Here is a 17,619-nt window from a genome sequence, read left to right as displayed (position 1 = left end):
AGTAATTATAGTTGTTAAGAAAGCCACACCTAAACGAATCAAGTGCTTAATTCTTGGAGAGGGAAATTAAAATAAATGGATGTCTGTGGAGATTAATAAAAGTGCCAGTGCTGAGTGGCCATTTCCCACTGGCATCCTTCCTGTGAGTCTGGTTGTGTTGGGGGTCCCCAAGGCCACCTCCAGGTTTGATGACTCATGAGGATGACTCATGGCACTCAGCATATCAATAAGATTACAAAAGATAAAGTAGTGCAAATATCTAGAAATAAAAGGCCAATTATTATAAAATTTATTTTCAGCCCTAGCTGGGGTCAGCCCATGTACTGAGGGGTCCCCGGTTCGATTCCAGTTAAGGACACGTACCTCAGTTGCAAACTCCATCCGCAGCCCTGGTCAGGGCACGTGCGTGAGGCAACTGATGGATATGTCTCTCTTACATCTATGTTTCTCTCTCTTTGTCTCTCCCCCTCCCTTCCACTCTCTCTAAAAATCAATGGAAAAATATCCTTGGGTGAGGATTAACAAAGAAAATTATTTTCAAAAACTGAGACCTACTTCATTCACAAATTACTGACAGAATCAGAATCTTTGAATTTGCATAAAAAGAACCACAATCTTGTTATTGATCAGAGAGCTCTAGGAACCTTGATTTGTTTGTTTACTATGAATAATTTAATTTTGGTCAACACTTAAACTAGGAAAAAACAGGAAGGAGAGGAAAAACATACTGGTAAATGAAGAACAGAGGGGAATAATCTGCTTGCTGATAAGTCTCCACCAACATCTAGCTCCCTAACGACTCATTTTTTTTCCCTAGGGAGAAAAGCCAATTCAGGCCATAATTGGTTTGTCCCTTGAATCTTTCTGAACAAAAATGAGCACAGAGGAAAGAGCCACTTGGCTCAAGCCCAGAGCCCTGGGCTCCCAGTATACCTCCAGGGTCCCCAGGAGGCCCTGCTACCACAGACCTGTGAATATGAACAATGGCAGTGGAGTTCTAGCTCCACACAAAGGCCTTCCCAGCTGCTACAGATTGTTTCCTAACGGGGCCTTATTGTTTCTCTAGTGAATACACAAAGCAAAAGGCAACAAAACAAGCACATCACCCCATGTCTTCCCAGGTCTAGTAAACCACTTACATCTGTTCTCAATATCTTCATATGGAGCAATTTCTCAGAAATAAAGTTTCTTTTCTTAAATGTTGCAACTTGTTAATCATAAAGAATGATCCTGCCTGGCCAGAGTGGCTCAGTGGTTGAATGTCAACCTATGAACCAAGAGGTCATAGGTTTGATTCCTGGTCAGGCACATGCCTAGTATGCAGGCTTGATCCCCAGTAGGGGACAGGTAAGAGGCAGCTGATTGATGTTTCTCTCATTGATGTTTTTATCTCTTTATCTGTCTGTTTTCTCCTCTCTCTAAAATCAATAAACATATATTTTTTAAAAAAGAATGATCCCGAGACCATTAAACTGGGCTCCATTAGGACTGACACACTTTTATAGAACATACCATTGCAAAGCAGTATAAATGCGGCTCATGGTGAGCATAATAGTCTTTTATCTGAGAGTTCACGTTACACAGAATATCTGATCTTGGGCGTAGACTGTAGGAGCTGAGACTTGTGTGTTGAAGTCTTGGTTTTGGCACTTTCTAGCTACTGCCTTAGTTCCCTCATCTATCACACGGGGATAACAACAGTACTAGTACTTTCTTTAAAGGTTGCTATAAAGATTAACTGAGATGATACTGTACAATGCTTAACCCAGTGTCCAGAATATAATAAGCCCTCAATAGTGTATATTATTATTATAATTGTTATTATTGCCTGCCATTCCAGATTTCTATAGAAGGCATAGCCCTATCTATAAAGAAATACCTGGTGTAAATAATTCTTTTTCTCATTATTTTTCTGGGAACAATATAAGATTTAAGCAATAAATTTCCAACTAAAACAAAGCAATTCAGAGGATGAATTATTCCAGGCTTACATTGCCTGGAATGAACCTAAAATGTTCCCTTGTGCCCAAGGGTTATTACAAAACATCTATCAGAGTCTTACTGAGTACCCTCCAAGGTACAAGGAAGGTCAAACCTCCAATCCACCTACTTCCATCCTCAGAAGCTTCCCAACTCCATCCTACAGGTAATCACCACCAATCAACCAGTTGAGATTGGCAGGATAAAATCAAACCTATTTATTATGCCCAGCATAAGACATTCCAACTTGCAAGAAAGGGACACAATCGCCTTTGTAACTGTGGTATTCAGTGAGAGGTGGAGATGAGAACCTCTGTTTTATAGACAAATGTCATTATACCAGAACTTCACTCCTATATATAGTCTCAGAGAGAAAACATGATTTCAGTCAAAGTATATCTAAAATGGTTGAAACATTAAAGTGGGTAAGGAAGTTTTGTATGTAAATTCTTCCAGAATACATTTCTCTCTACAGAAGCATTAAGTCATTATGCAGTAGACGAGTAGCCCAAAGCAGTGCTTCCCAATGGGTATGACAGGAATGGACTATAGGCCTGCAAGAGATAATAATCCCTTTGGCCCTCAGGGTGGCTGGGGCTAGGGTCTTTCAGGAGTATTATCCTAGGCCCTGAGCAGGCTCCTTCACATGCATCAGTATATTGTTAAAATATTATCATTTTCTATGCGTGCTATGACTTGAAAGAGTTTGGGAATCACTGACTTAAGAATAAGTATATATTTTTAAAGTCTCCTTACATGTAATCATGGCAAAGTTTAAGCAGTGGATGGCTTATTATACTTCCTGATCATGGTTACTGATAATAATATGGTCTAGGAAAATCAAATACACATTCTTGATCTGAGAGCTCAGTCCAGTAACCAAAACTCTGTTAATGATTGGCTTCCTTTGTTTGCGAGGGACAGAGACACACAAATAGTGAAGGCCTTCCGCAAGGCCCACAAAGGGAGGCAGGAATTGTATGGAAATCAAAGACTGGGCCTATTCAGAGACAGTGTACAGAAGCCAGCAGCTTGAGACACCCTAGTCACAAGAGACTCTGGTCTCCACGCTGATACCCACGAATAAGATGTCTTGGCTACACTCTTTGCTTTTCTATGGGGGATTGTTCCACATTTTCTTTCAGTTGGCCACCAGTTGGCTTCTGCACCTGTATTCTATATCTTTTTCACTAGCTCTTTATTGCTTGTCTGTAGGTTCTGATTTCTCTTAACTTCAGCCTTCTCATAATTCCTCCTGATCCCTACTTCTCCCTGATGGTCAATCTCAATCTCTCTCTTCCTCCTCTACACCCTTTCTGCATCCTTCCCTGTCAGTTCCTACTGCTAACTTCCTGTCTCTATCTGCATTTCCTACCCCACATTCATGAGAATGAGGAACATCATGTCTTCTCCCAGGCCACTCACCAACCTAGGGTTTGACTGATCTTGGGTCAAATACCCACTGGTTGAAAGGGGCTGAAGTCACAGAAATAAAAATATGTCTCTTTAACAAAGCTGTGGTGGGTGGGACAATTTTCCTTTGAAGATCTCTAGGTAGGCCATCCTCAAGAGAACAGGGCTTTATATTTCTACTCATCAAAGATTATTTAAACACTTTCGTCTCATAAATCCTTTTGGCAATTTCCTTCTCTTTCCCTTCTCTCTTTTCTGTTTTCCATCCATCCATCCATCCATCCATCCATCCATCCATCCATCCATCCATCCAATATGAATCTCTCTGTCTTAAAAGAAATGCATGAGTTCTCCTGTGATAATAATGGTCCTTGAGGAAGATAAATTATATATGAATATGATTACAAGTTCCACTAAAATGATATGAACCAAATGCTATGAAAGTTCAAAGAAGAAAGACATCTTCTGGCTGGAGCAGATGACATTTCAGCTGGGCCCAGAAATATGGGGAAGATGATGATATTCATTCCAGACAGAAGGCACAACATGAGCCTAAGCCTCGAGTTAGTGGAGTTTGCTAACATCAAAATTCAGATTTGGAATTAAAATTCTAGAAAAAAATACATAATCATTGAAAAAAATTCAAATCAAACTTAAAATATATAGTGTAAAAATGTCTCTTGTCACTGTTCACACTTACCCTTCCACGAATTCTGCTCACCAAAGGTAACCACCATTCATTGTTCACTATGAATTTGTCCAGGATCTTTTCTCTACTATTAACTTAAAGCTTATAATTATTTGACTAAGAAGATAACCCATTAAAATGAGACTCATTTTACAAAGAAGTGGGTTAATAACTTTGGATTAATTCTTTAAGTGAATGTTCCATCATACCTCATTATTATGGCTTGCAGTTACATAAAAGGACTTGATCCAGCCTTTTAAGTAGCTTTTGTTTATAGAGGGTCATTTTGACAAGAATTGGAAGAAAACCAGACGTGGTTACTCATGCATTAGCCTAATTAAAAGATCCCACACACAATTGAAAATCCTATATCATCCTGAGATGGGTATCTTTCTGTTTTATCTCCAACAGAAGGCAAATTTACTCAAAATATGGAATGCTATGTAATTGTTGAAGGTTTAAGAGAAAGCAGACATGTTTCTTCTTTACAATATCACTTTTTAAATAAGCTACATGAATTATTTATCAGCTTGTGTCTAATAGAACAGGCAACTGAATTTACTCCAGCTTCTTCCTTTCAAAATCCAAAGTCAGATTTCTGTGTTTTTTTAAAACATATTTTTATTGATTTCAGAGAGGAAGGGAGAGGTAGAGAGAGATAAAAACATCAATGATGAGAGAGAATCATTAATTGGCTGCCTTCTGCATGCTCCAAACTGGGGATTGAGCCTGCAACTCAGACATGGGCCCTGACTGGGAATTGAACCATGACCTCCTGGTTCATAAGTCAATGCTCAACCACCAATCCACGACAGCTGGGCCAAAGTCAGATTTCTAAAGGAACGTATCAGAGAGCATATGAGGGGAACTCAAGTTCCATGGATGTGGAACACTTACCCCAGACTGCCATGAACACAGCAAAGAAGACAGTGGCTCCATTGTCAAAAAGGTGGGTGACCTGGGAACATTATGAATCACAGTTAAGCTAACTTCCCATATGCTATATTCCAATTCACATTTTTTTCTAGTTCTGTAAAAATAGCTATGATGATGCAATGACTTTTGCCAGGTTTCTTTGGAAGATATTCCTTTTGGATCATAATCAAGAAGGGAATTCCTCTGACTGTGAATGGAAAGCGAGAACTTGTTCCCTTTAGGTGCGTCTCAGCTAGCTGAACATTTATCAGTAGCCCCAATAGTGCTACTAAGGATTTCCTTTTGTGCACATATGTATTTGGATATATTTAAGAGGTATTATTGTTGCTACTTTAAAGGTTTCTGATTTCCCAAGCACTGTTTTTAATGCCTCATTCATTCACTTTGAAAACATTGCTATTTTGTGTAGCTTTGAACAAACATTTTCTGGGCTGCCCTCTGGGTTTCAGCATTATGAAGAGGAGAAAGTAGAGCATTAACAAGATCCACTTCCACCTGTATGAAAGCCTTGGGTAATCACTATATTTGCCTAGCACACATAACAAACACAGCTAGCAAGTACTTTATTGTTAGAATAATTTATTCTATCGCACACCCACCGCAGAAAGCAAAAATATTCTTGCCGCAAAACTGCCAGGCTCATTTCTGCCTCCAGGATAAATCACACCAATATCATGCCAAATTGAAATGATGACTGATACGTTCATAAAGGATAACTTTTTTTTGGTGCTTTATAGCTCGCTATAAAGTATACTTTATTGTCCCTCAGAGAATGTGCCAAGCATAAGCAGATCTTTTTCTGCTACATCAGAGTATGAAATATTCAAATACTTCCAAAAGTTTATCCTCTCCTCTCCTCTCCTCTCCTCTCCTCTCCTCTCCTCTCCTCTCCTCTCCTCTCCTCTCTCTCTCTTTCTCTCTCTCTCACATTAGGAGAGAAGGCAACATTCAAACATCTAAAGTGAGATAAAAGTCTAAAGCCAATTTATTTCATATGCCAGGGGTAGTGGTAAGTTGCATATTGGGTGCCTGGCATCAAATCAAGCCCAAAAGTCCCAGTGGCTTGTGGGTGGTGTGTGCTCAGCACTGGGGCATCCCCTGGGAGCTGGTAGACATTGTAGCTGGCACCATCAGTGTAGATTCTGGAATGGGATTGGGATCATTGTTACTGCCAGTTGCTCAGGTCATCTTTCCCTCCTTCTCCAGGTAACAGAACTCTCTTAACAGGTCACTAGACGGCACACAGCTCAAACAGAACTACCCTGAGTCCTTCCCTGGGACTGGTGTGCACACATTTGGAGAGAGACATTTTTCTGCTGCAGTGAATATGTGAGTCAGGAGGGTTGGCGAGTTAACAGGGACATCTGGTTCCTACTAAGATGGTAAGGTAGCATAAGCTGATGGCTCCCTCTGCCACAGTCAACCCTAGAGAAGCAAGACAGTAGATTCTGGGAACTAGCAAAACACAAAACCAAACAAAGACCCTGAGAAACTAGGCAACATCTACCTTCGGAAACAGATATTCTGTAACAGCAGATGAAGAATTTAAAATAAGTATAAAAATACACTTAAAGAGATAAAGGGAGGAAAATGTAAGCCTGGAGCTATGGTGGTCAGCAGCCACCATCCCCATCCTGTGATGAGAACCTGTCTGCACAATGATCACATAGACAAGTGGCAAGAGAGCAACACTTGGGGGCCTGGAGGACCAGTTTTAGTCGCTGAGCCCTTGTGCTCAGATAATGGCAACTATTCCAGTGTTCTTTTTTCCAGGGCCATGAGTCAATGTGTCCCTTTATGCGTAAATCAGTTAAAGCTGGTGGCTGAACCTTACAAATATAAGGGTTGAGAAGAAAGCATTCCCAGTCAACAGAGCAGCCATTGATTAAAATGGATATGGGCTCCGATTTGATTCCAATGTCCTCAGTCCCAGGAAATCAGTCTAGCATTTTCTGATAAGTTTTTCTAAATGAAAGTCTGGACAACTTCAATTCTGTCATTCGGAGGCTTTTTAGGACTTCATTTTACTAAGTTTTGAGGCAGGAGTAAACTTAAAATCCGTAATCTAAAAGTCTAGTGACTCAGTATGGAAGAAAGGCGTGCTTTGTAGTCGGATAAACTAAGGCACAGTCACTGACTGCTGTATGATCGTGGATGAGTAATTTTGCCTCTCTGCTTCCTGAGTTAAATGGGAATAATAATATCAACCTTGAAATTTCTATGAGAATTAGAAAGAATAAATGTAGGTTGCCTAGCTATTTTATAGCTATAGCCTAGCTATTATTATAAAATTATTGTTCTAGATCAGTGATGGCAAACCTTTTGAGCTTGGTGTGTTAGCATTTTGAAAAACCCTAACTTAACTCTGGGGCTGCGGCCACATATAGAAATTTTTTGATATTTGCAACCATAGTAAAACAAAGACTTACATTTTTGATATTTATTTTATATATTTAAATGCCATTTAACAAAAAAATCAACCAAAAAAATGAGTTCGCGTGTCACCTCTGACACGCATGTCATAGGTTCGCCATCACTGTTCTAGATGTTATATTCAGTAGAATAACTTCCCAAAGAAACCCCTATAAAATCTGAGCACTGCAAACATGACGATTCTTTTAAAGGAATTATCTTGGATCTCCTACTAAAGAGAGAACTTCATGCAAGGCATGCTTTTCCACGTAAAAACCCCCAAATAAACAAATACCCCAAAACAACAACAGCAGACTGAGTTTCTGAGATTCCCCCAAAGCAGGATTTTTGTACTCAAATCATTCAGGCTTAACTGACAATCAATAAACAGAAATTAAATTACTGACAAGCCTCTTTTGACCCTCACTGAAATCTACATTTCCCTAACTCACTCTGTTAAATTTGTCCTCATCAACTCAGGTTTATTTGTACGCTCTCCAAAGGTAGGGAGTATTTTGTGGAGTGTTTTTTTGTGGCTATTTGATGCACATACCAAGAGTCCAAATCTTTTTAAAATCACAGCTGGCTGCTGTGGTTCAGGATCCACACTGACTGGCCACCTGCAGTGCTAACGACATCATGGATGGGCGGGCTCCTGGCTGCCTATCAAATGTTCTCTCATTTATAAGGAACAAAACTCTGCAATGCCAACAGCATAATCAGATAGATCCAAGCTGCAGTGATCACAGAGGTTCAATAAAATCTGCCAACCCTTTCATGTCTGGAATCTGGGCAAGGTGATAGGCAGGGGGTCTTGGAAAAGTCATCGTCAGCCCATACGTGAACTATTGCTATACATTAGTGACACCGCCCCTCAGTAAAACACTACAGGAATTTGATTACTATATCTAAACTTCTAATAAAGTAATAAGGTATAACATGAGAGAGGGAGATGCAATAACCTATAAAAGAAAGAAACAAAGAAACATATAGACATAATGGTGCTATATGTTTTCCTTGTTTCAAAACGCTTTCAAATGTGCTATCTTCCTTGGTTCTCATGACATGACATGATATGGGGTAGAGAGGGCAGGTGTGCATTTCCGATGTGAGAAGCTCAGCCTCAAAAAGGCTGTACCTGTGCAAGGCCAAGGAGGTAAAAATAGCTGAACCAGCTTCAGACCCAAGTCTTTTTGACAATAATGATGATGAAGAAGAGGAAAATGATGGCTTCTCTCATATACTGATATATTATCATTTGCCAAGCACTATGCTCAGTATACATCTTATCTCATTTCTTATAATAATTGTGTGAAACAAGTATCATGTTCTGAATTTTACAAAGGAGAAAACTGAGGCTCAGAGAGGTCAAATAACTTTGTTCTTTGACTGACAAGTGGTAAAGAGAAGAGTCGAGATTTGAGTCTTTCTCTGAATCTAACAACCGTGCTCTTTTGCACTCTGCATGCTGCAGTTTCTTGTGATGATGAATAGAACCAATACATTAAATACATATATACAATATACATGGTGCAAAGATATTTGAATTTGAATTAGAACACTGAATGATGGAGGTAGGTCTATGCTATAACATAAGCTTGAGAACCAAAGACCAGAAATGACAGAGAGAATAGAGTTAGCCTCCGTTCCTCAGGAAAGTGTATGTAAATTTCAATCCACCTGAAATGCTGCATAATTGAAATTACCTTGGCATAAACACAGCTGTCTGACAGCCTCATGAATGGACAGTATTTATCGCACACAGGACACATGATGATATCTGTAGCTTGGCAGACTTCTTTACTGGAAAAGAGAACAGAAAGCACTGCTTTTTGATGACATCAGAGCATTTCCTCCCTCCAATTTCATGAGAACATTCAACCAGTAAATAAGATCCAGCAGATTATATTTTTAATCTTCAAAGCTTCTTAGCCTTATCTGTTATTAATATAAACAAGTTCCTGCACAATTTGATAATTTGATACACCTATCTATTTATGAGGCTATTTCTTGGCTTTACATATTAGTAAGTTAAACTCAGAAAAATACATAAAACAAAACATTGGTTGTCATACTCCAAATTATGCAGAAGTCATTCCTAACATTGCACAGGTTTGAAGCCATTTTACACTGAATTATGGGAACAATGAGATACCTAAAAGCAACTGTCGAGATTTCTATATGCATAAGTTACTACTAATAATGGAGAAATAAGTAAAAATATTAGGGATTAGTTCTGGTAGAAAGCTACATCTAGGTAACAATTTTACCAGAAAGTAAAATATGTTTGTAGGCAGGATGGCCACTCAATCACTTAAATTTTTTCATTTTTTTGGGGGGGGGGGGGAGTGTTAGAGAGGAAGGGATAGAGAAAGATAACAACATTGATGTGAGAGAGAAACACTGATTGGTTGCCTCCCTCATGCACCCTGACCAGGGATCAAACCTGTCACCCCTTAGTATACAGGACGATGCTCCAACCAACTGAGCCACACAGGTCAGGGCCAATCACTTTTATTCTTGCAATCACTTCTAAAAGGCACATGTATTATTTAAGAGTATTTCCAAGCCTTTCAATAAGATCTCCATGAATACTTTAAACTCTATTTTGGTGAGAGAGCCAAGATAATCATCAACACTGAATCATTTGGAAGGCCCCAGCATGTGGGTGAGATGTCTTTCTAGTTTAGGTTTAAAAGGTCCCTGTAAAAACACAGAATCCATACAAAATTACTGTTAACCTACCATTTTGCAGGGTTAGCAGAAAGAAAAAAAGTGAAAAAGCCAGAAAAAGTCCATTTCAGCCAGTGAATGAAAGTGACTTGTTCTGTGGACAAATCATGGCATATACGTCCAGAAATGCAAACTTTGCTTCCTTGCTAGCTGAAGACCACAGCAGCAAGGGTAATGGATGGTGAGATTTCGTAAATGGAGCCTTTTGCATTTTTCCAGAAGAGATTGAGAAGGAAGTCAGAAGAAAACCCTAAGAGGGCCCATGGTTTGGGCCCAAAGCACAAACAGCATCTTTAAACAGAAGCAAAGGCAGGCTGCCCCACGCTCCCGTACCTGACTTGGCAGTGATCCAGGGTAATGACTCCGTACAAAAAGACAAACAGTCCAATGAAGGCAGCTGGGAAGAGCATGCCGGTGTACCAGCCCAGCCAGGCAAAATACAGCCCAATCTTCTCTCCAAAGTACCGCCTGTTTAAGACACAACAGCCTTATAGGTTATAGCTTAGGGTGAGGCATTAGAACACTTCGCTCAGTCTTGCACTCTGTGGTTTCCTTGCAGATAAACATGTAGACCAGGTAAGCCAAGGGAATGGAACATTTGATCCCATCTAGGCTATGGGCTTAAATTTCTCCCCCTCCTACTAAATATCAGAAAGAGAATGCACCCTTTTATAAAAGAACATATACAACTTGCTCTGAGAAAACATTCAGGAAGCTATAACACTTATTAATACAAAGCCAGAATTTGAAGAGTCGTTGCCAACACCTCATTTTTTGCCATTTCTGGGTGTGCGCTTATGTGTAATGTATGTATTATCATTATAAATTTCTTTAACAAATAGTAAATCAACTTATTGTGAAAAACTTTAAACATCTCTTTCAATATTTTGTAGCTTTATCAGACATTGAAAATGCTAGAATCATAAGATATTGAACAGAAAAGAAAACTCTCATTACTGAGATTAAACATGAGTAGACACTTAGAGCAACCTTTCCTTCTAAGTGGTGACTTTCACAGGCTTCGATATCTACCTATATAAATATTTTTGAGGCTAACCAGACTGTGCCCTGTGATCTATGAAGTTTGAAAATGTCCAGGATATTTCTTGGTTTTTATTTCTTAAACTAGTGGCCCGGTGCACAAAATTTGTGCATGTGGGGTGGCGTCCCTCAACCTGGCCTGCACCCTCTCCAATCTGGTACCCCTCGGGGGATGTCCAACTGCCGGTTTAGGCCCGATCCCAGGCAGTCAGACATCCCTCTCGCAATCTGGGACTGCTGGCTCCTAATTGCTCATCTGCCTGCCTGCTTGATTGCCTCTAACCTTTCTGCCTGCCTGCCTGCCTGATAGGCCCTAACTACTCTCCCCTCCTGCCTGATTGCCCTAACTGCTCTCCCCTGCCGGCCTGATTGCCCCTAACTGCCTCTTCCTTGGCCCCCGCCACTGTGACTTTGTCTGGAAGGATGTCTGGAAGACATCCGGTCTAATTAGCATATTACCCTTTTATTAGTATAGATATCAATAATATGATCAACATGTATTAGAATACAAACCAAATTATGCTTTCTGTGCCTTTCAACTGCTATATTTCATGACTTTGAAGGTAATTATTTCTTAGCCGAACATAAGAATATTCTAATTAGTTTTTTATTTTCATTCTAAACAAGTGTTGTTGACCATCTGTTTTTAAATACTGACTGCTGCTTTCCTTTTAGAATGTCCAATGGCTCCTAAGAGCATGGGATTATTTGTTTATTTATTCCACCTTCCACAGTGTCCCAATAGAAACTTTCCACTCCCAGAAGGCTTTTCCAACATGCTTTTATATGCAAATATATTTATTTATTCATTCAACAAGTAAAAATACCTACTATGTACCAAATACTGTGCTAGGAGCTGAGAAGATTTTGTTGAGAAAAATAAGCCTGGTCCTTGCTCCTATGAAGCTTTCAAGGCAATAAAGAAGACACACATAGACCAATTACAGAAATAAGTTTATAACTACAAAACTGGGAAAACAGCTAAAAGGGAGAGGAATACAATTCTATCAGCATATATATCAATAGATATCAATAATATGATCAAGGCCATATGACCACCCTAGTCAAGGAAGACTTCTTTGAGAGGGTGACTATTGTGCTGATGAGTGAAAATAAGCTAGGTGAGGTGAGTGATCAGATAGGAAACAGTATGTACAAAGGTCCTGAGGTAGAAGGGACAAAGTAAAATAAGGGTGGTGTGACTGGGACACTGAGAACAAGAGGTGGGCATGGGGTAAGTGGGGGCTGGGCCTCAGTGGGTCTTGTAGACCATGCTAACTGCATTGATCTTTGTCCTAGGAGAAATGGAAATGCATTAGAGAGTTTTAACAATCAAGGACATGATTAGATTCACATTCCAAAAAGATCACTCTGTCTGTAGGGAAAAGAATGGATTGGAAGGGGTCAGTGTGGGAAAAGGGAGACCAAGTAGGGGACAACAGCCATAGTCTAGGTTACAGGGAAAGGAAGAAGCATGGTGGAGGAGAGGCTGGGTGTGGTCAGATTCAAGAGATATGGAGGAAGCAAAATCTATGGGACAAGAACTATTTTAGAGACAAGAGCCCCTAGATCAGTGGTTCTCAACCTGTGGGTCGCAACCATCGGAAAACACATATAGCATATCAGATATTTACATTACGATTCATAACAGTAGCAAACTTGCAGTTATGAAGTAGCAACGAAAATAATTTTATGGTTGGGGGTCACCACAACATGAGGAACTGTATTAAAGGGTCGCGGCATTAGGAAGGTTGAGAACCACTGTTAGATGCTCCACAACCTCACTCTACTCAGGTCTTACTTGTACTTTTCATCTCCCTTCGCATTGGCCAACACCAGTCCCACTGCTCGGCCAGGGCTCAGCTCTTCAGAGCCTTCCAGAGAGGCACATCCTTTCCATTTTTCTGAGTTATTGTAAAACTTACCACCTCCATCAGACATTTTACCTAACTGTGCATAGTCTTGTATTGTTCTATAGTTGTCTCAAGTATGCCGGCCCTGTTTCCCTGAAGGAAACTGAGAATTTCTCAGCCAGAGACTGGCTTCTGTGTGTCTTTGCCAATAGTACTTAGCATGGTACTAGAAACACAGTGGGCAGTTAATTAATACTCACTGACAAACTGCAAAGTCTTAATCAAAACACTGTCATGGACAAGATACGTTTTGCCTACAGCAACTTTCTGTAATTTTTAATCAATAAAATCCTGTAATACGAAACTGTGGCTGGGAAGAGAATTTGCTTTTATGTTTTTCCCCCACTGTTTTATCATGTATTGAAACTGGTCAATGGAAAATGATCTCATCTCAGAAAATATTTTCCACTCACACAAATCATCTGGATCATTTATTTTACCAACACAAAGAGTGGCACACAATTCATCAATGTCCTTGAGTCAGCAGGAATAAACACTTGGCAGGAAGAATGACTACCCGGGGGGGCGGGGGGGGGGGGGGGGGGGGGGATGAAACAGAAAGTGAATTGTCTTATTATTTCATTTTCCTCTGGGCTCATTTTTCCAGGGGCCCCCATAAAAGTAAAACAAATCCAGCTAGTCGAGGAAATGAGACATGACTTTCTCTTTAATAAGAAATCCACGAGGTGGGGATTGTAGCTACCCAGGCTTAATAACCAGTTTCTAAATAAATAATGAGATGTCAGAGCTGAACACTCCCATGGCAGAAACTTAGGCAAGTAGTAAAAAAGTACATTCTCACTGCACAATTATCATTAATTGTTAAAAACCTGATATACTCTTTTGACCTGCAGTATTAAAACCATCTTTAGAGGTTATTAGTTTTGAATGAAAATTAAAATAAACCTGAATTTTATTAGTAATGGCACCACCATGTATTCCTTACCTCATAGTAACTAATATTCCATTTGTCACTCAGTATCTATAAATAGTGTCACTTCTCTACAATTGTTACTGATAAATTTGTCAATGAGTCACATGGGTGACCTGCTCCCTATGGAGTCATGTGGGAGACCTGGCTGATCTCACAGGCTCTTTCCTGAGGCTTTTTTGGAAGAAACACCATCCTCCTCAGAGGGAGGTCTGGTTTACCAAGAATGACCCATGGCCTCTGAAAGTTGCCTTCCTAGGAAGAAGCCAGATTAGAGTGAGGGCTGTGCGCTCCAGACTGTTTTGTTTTTTTCTCACCCCAGCAGACAGTCTGCCCTAGTCATTTTGTGCAAGTTTTATATGTACAGCTGGTTACAAACTCACCTTACAAGATCCAAAGGCTGGTACTTGTACCACACGCCCCAGGAGGCCCAGCACTCATACAGCAGGTGTCGGTGGTTTTCCGCTCCGTGGGTTCGAATGGAGTTTTTACTTCTGTAACCTCCCTGGGATGAAAACACCACTGCCCGTGAGCTGATGCCCACAGGAGCCACAAGGAACGTTAACAGGAATACTAGTCTCTTACAGCAGAAGTAGCAACAGAGATGATGCGAGAAAAAAAATAAAAAGGATCCACACTATTGAAGGGAAAGAAGTGTGATGAGTTACTCTGGGCATTATCTTGCTGATGATCCTGTGTAGTAAGAAGCACTTGTTTGCTAGAATCACACAGGTTTGAGCTGGGTTCAGATTCAGTTCTGCTTTCTTAGCGAGGAAACCTTAAACTCTCTGAGCTTTGGATTCCTAGTTCATAATGGAACTAATAATAATATCTGTCTCCTTAGGTTTCTTCTGTGATTTGAATGAATAAGGTGTCTTGCTTCCTGATAAGGAGGCCGTGCCCAAGACCTAGTAGTTCTCTTTCCCACCTTTGTCAAGAGTGCTTGTAAACAGCCACAGCTGTAACCTTGTCACCTGGCCTTATCTATGAGAGAACGCAGGAATGTAAATGCTGGACGTCACCTCAAAAACCAGAAAAATTCAAAATGAATTTGACCTTCACATTGAACAAATGAGGAGACCAAGGGCCAGAGAGGTGGGGTTTTCCGAGTTCAGGTAATGGCAACACTAGATTTATAAACAGAAAAGGAACTCCCTGGAGGGGACGTATTTATTGGGAAGTCCTTTGAACCTGAGAAGTCCTTTTTTAGTAGAAAGTAAATAGCGCTGAGAGACAAGAAACGGGTTCTAGTCTCAGCTCAACGACCAACTCCCGGTGTGACTAGAGGTGAGCTAATCTTTCTCTAGACCTCCAAATTTCTTTCGATTTTTGACAGGAAACAAGGGCACCAATATCTGCCCTTCCTGCCCTTGAAGATTGTTATGAGGTTAAGTAATGCAATCAAGGTCAACTCAGAGTAAAAAGTCAAAGGAGGAATTATATTATTGCAGCTGCAGTTAATAATTTGGATGTTCTTTTAGGGCTTTACCAAGATAGGAAAACCACAGAGATGGCCCTGAGTTACTACTCGGTGAGGTTTCATAGCTGCTTCTCCTTAGACGCTCTCATGCCCGCCACCCACTCACCTGCACAGATACATCTGCCCACCTACCATTGCTCAGACACTGGCCTTACTAGGGGCAAGGGCCAGGCAGTGGGAGGGCACAGGACTTACTGAAACTATTTCTTGGCAACTAATAACTCCAGGAAGCCACGAGATGTTTTGGTGGGAAGTGTGTCTTGGGAGCCCAGAGGCACCTGTGTGTGGCTCCAGAAAACCTTCGTGTCAATGTGTTTGCTTCTGTGACACTAAAGGATCATTCCAAAAGTGTTTCATGGCAGACTGCAACCAGGGTCTCAGACCAGAGCTGCTAGTTTTGTTAATGAACCAGGTTTTTTAAAATTCTAAGTCACTTTTTACATCCTCCTGGTGCTGAAATCGAGGGAAGAAACACTGTTAGCCAAATGAAAAGACTTGCCATTTGGGGACAGTTGGAACTGGACTCTAAACTGTTTCTTGGCAAACTGTTAACATTGTTCCCCAAATCATTGTTTAACAGTAGTCTCCCTCTGGTGTTTGTGATGTTCTAGAGGGCATGCACTATAATATTTATCTTTGTATTTTCTATGTCATACAGTGACCAGTATGGCGTAGGGGCACAAAACTATGAGCAAGACAATAATCTCTCATCAATAATGGAAACTACACGTGTAAAGAGAATTCTGGGTGAAATAACTCAAAAGCTAATGCAGAAATTGAGTTAAGGGTAACCACAGTTACATTGACAAAGGTCCTAATATATGACAAAGAGTGTATAGTAAATGAGAAAATAAAAAAGTAAAAAAGAATTGTGCGTTTTAAAAAATCAGAATGCATGTATCTTAAAAGAGCAATGATAAGTACAATACCATTAATTTCCATTTCTCACCCTTTGGTTACCAGAGACTTTGCAAGATGGCTTCCTCCCACTCTAAAGAATAACTATACATTTCTTTGTTGCAAAGACTATGTATTTCAGGAACATTCCCCCCCTGGGTCTGGTGAAATTTTCAATGCCTCTTTAATTTTATGACTTGGAGTCCCTCAGCTATTCCTCTGAATTCACGCTGAGTGGCTGCTGTTTCAAGTATTCTTACAATTACATCAAAAGACACATAGAAATAAACCAAACTACGCTGGGTCACAAGGCAAGGAGGCCTAATTATCTACTGAACAAATTAAATTCACGCTGAACAAATGTCACATCAACAAACTCAATTAATGACTGTTCCCAGAAGCTGATTGCAAAACAAGAAGCTGACAGAAGGAGAAGGGGCAGGACATACCTCGTGCAGAGGGAACGCAGCTTCATAGGAGCCATTGGTAAGCAAGCGATTCAGACCTAAACAACACAAAGTCCAATCCCAATTAGTACAGAGTTCCAACTCTCACAATGTTCAATACTAATGTAAGGGTGGCACTTTCTGACGAAAGCCATCTAGGTTTTCAAAAGGGATGGGAACCCCCTTGGAAACACCAACAGTTTAGAGACAGAGTTGCTAGGAAACTGGAATCAAGAGTTGGGAATTTTCAAACAGAAAACAATGAAGCTAGTACAGTGCCTGGCATAGAGACAAATGCTCTAAGAGAAGGGGACAGATTTATCATATTGAAACATGATGCTCCCTCAGGAGCTCTTCTATTTTTATCCAGAAGCTTCAAATATGGACAAATCTAACTCTCCTGCATTGGACTAGTGTTGTGACTTTGGAAAAATCCTCTTGTCCTCAGGCCTCCATAAACTTTGTCCTCTTGTTCTCATCCATAAAATGGGGGAGAGGTGTCAAATATGTGGATATATATATATTTAAATATATTTTTTTTATTGATCTCAGAGAGGAAGGGAGAGGGAGAAAGAGACAGAAACATCAATGATGAGAGAGAATCACTGATCGGTTGCCTCCTGCACGCCCCCACACTGGGAATCAAGCTGCAACCCAGGCATGTGCTCTGACTGGGAATTGAACCGTGACCTCCTGGTTCATAGATTGACGTTCAACCACTGAGCCATGCTGGCCAGGCTGGATATCAC

At 40.4% G+C, this 17,619-nt stretch overlaps 1 protein-coding gene across 6 annotated transcripts in view; it reads right to left on the bottom strand.

Moving 5' to 3' along the window:
• Positions 1 to 17,619, bottom strand: part of ANO4 (anoctamin 4) — a 310,025-nt gene that overhangs the window by 39,007 nt on the left and 253,399 nt on the right. For all 6 annotated transcript variants that reach the window (XM_070410904.1, XM_070410898.1, XM_070410903.1 and 3 more), the window contains 5 exons: positions 16,874 to 16,929; positions 14,431 to 14,552; positions 10,496 to 10,630; positions 9,136 to 9,232; positions 4,979 to 5,039 (listed from right to left, as the gene is read on the bottom strand). In XM_070410904.1, coding sequence (XP_070267005.1) covers positions 4,979 to 5,039; positions 9,136 to 9,232; positions 10,496 to 10,630; positions 14,431 to 14,552; positions 16,874 to 16,929 — 471 coding nt within the window. The remainder of the gene's footprint in view (positions 1 to 4,978; positions 5,040 to 9,135; positions 9,233 to 10,495; positions 10,631 to 14,430; positions 14,553 to 16,873; positions 16,930 to 17,619) is intronic.

This window comes from Myotis yumanensis, unplaced genomic scaffold (assembly GCF_028538775.1).
Source record: "Myotis yumanensis isolate MYYU_CA2020_CCGP unplaced genomic scaffold, mMyoYum1.0.hap1 SCAF_3, whole genome shotgun sequence".
NCBI lineage: Eukaryota > Metazoa > Chordata > Mammalia > Chiroptera > Vespertilionidae > Myotis > Myotis yumanensis.
This window is presented reverse-complemented; position numbering and strand designations above follow the sequence as displayed.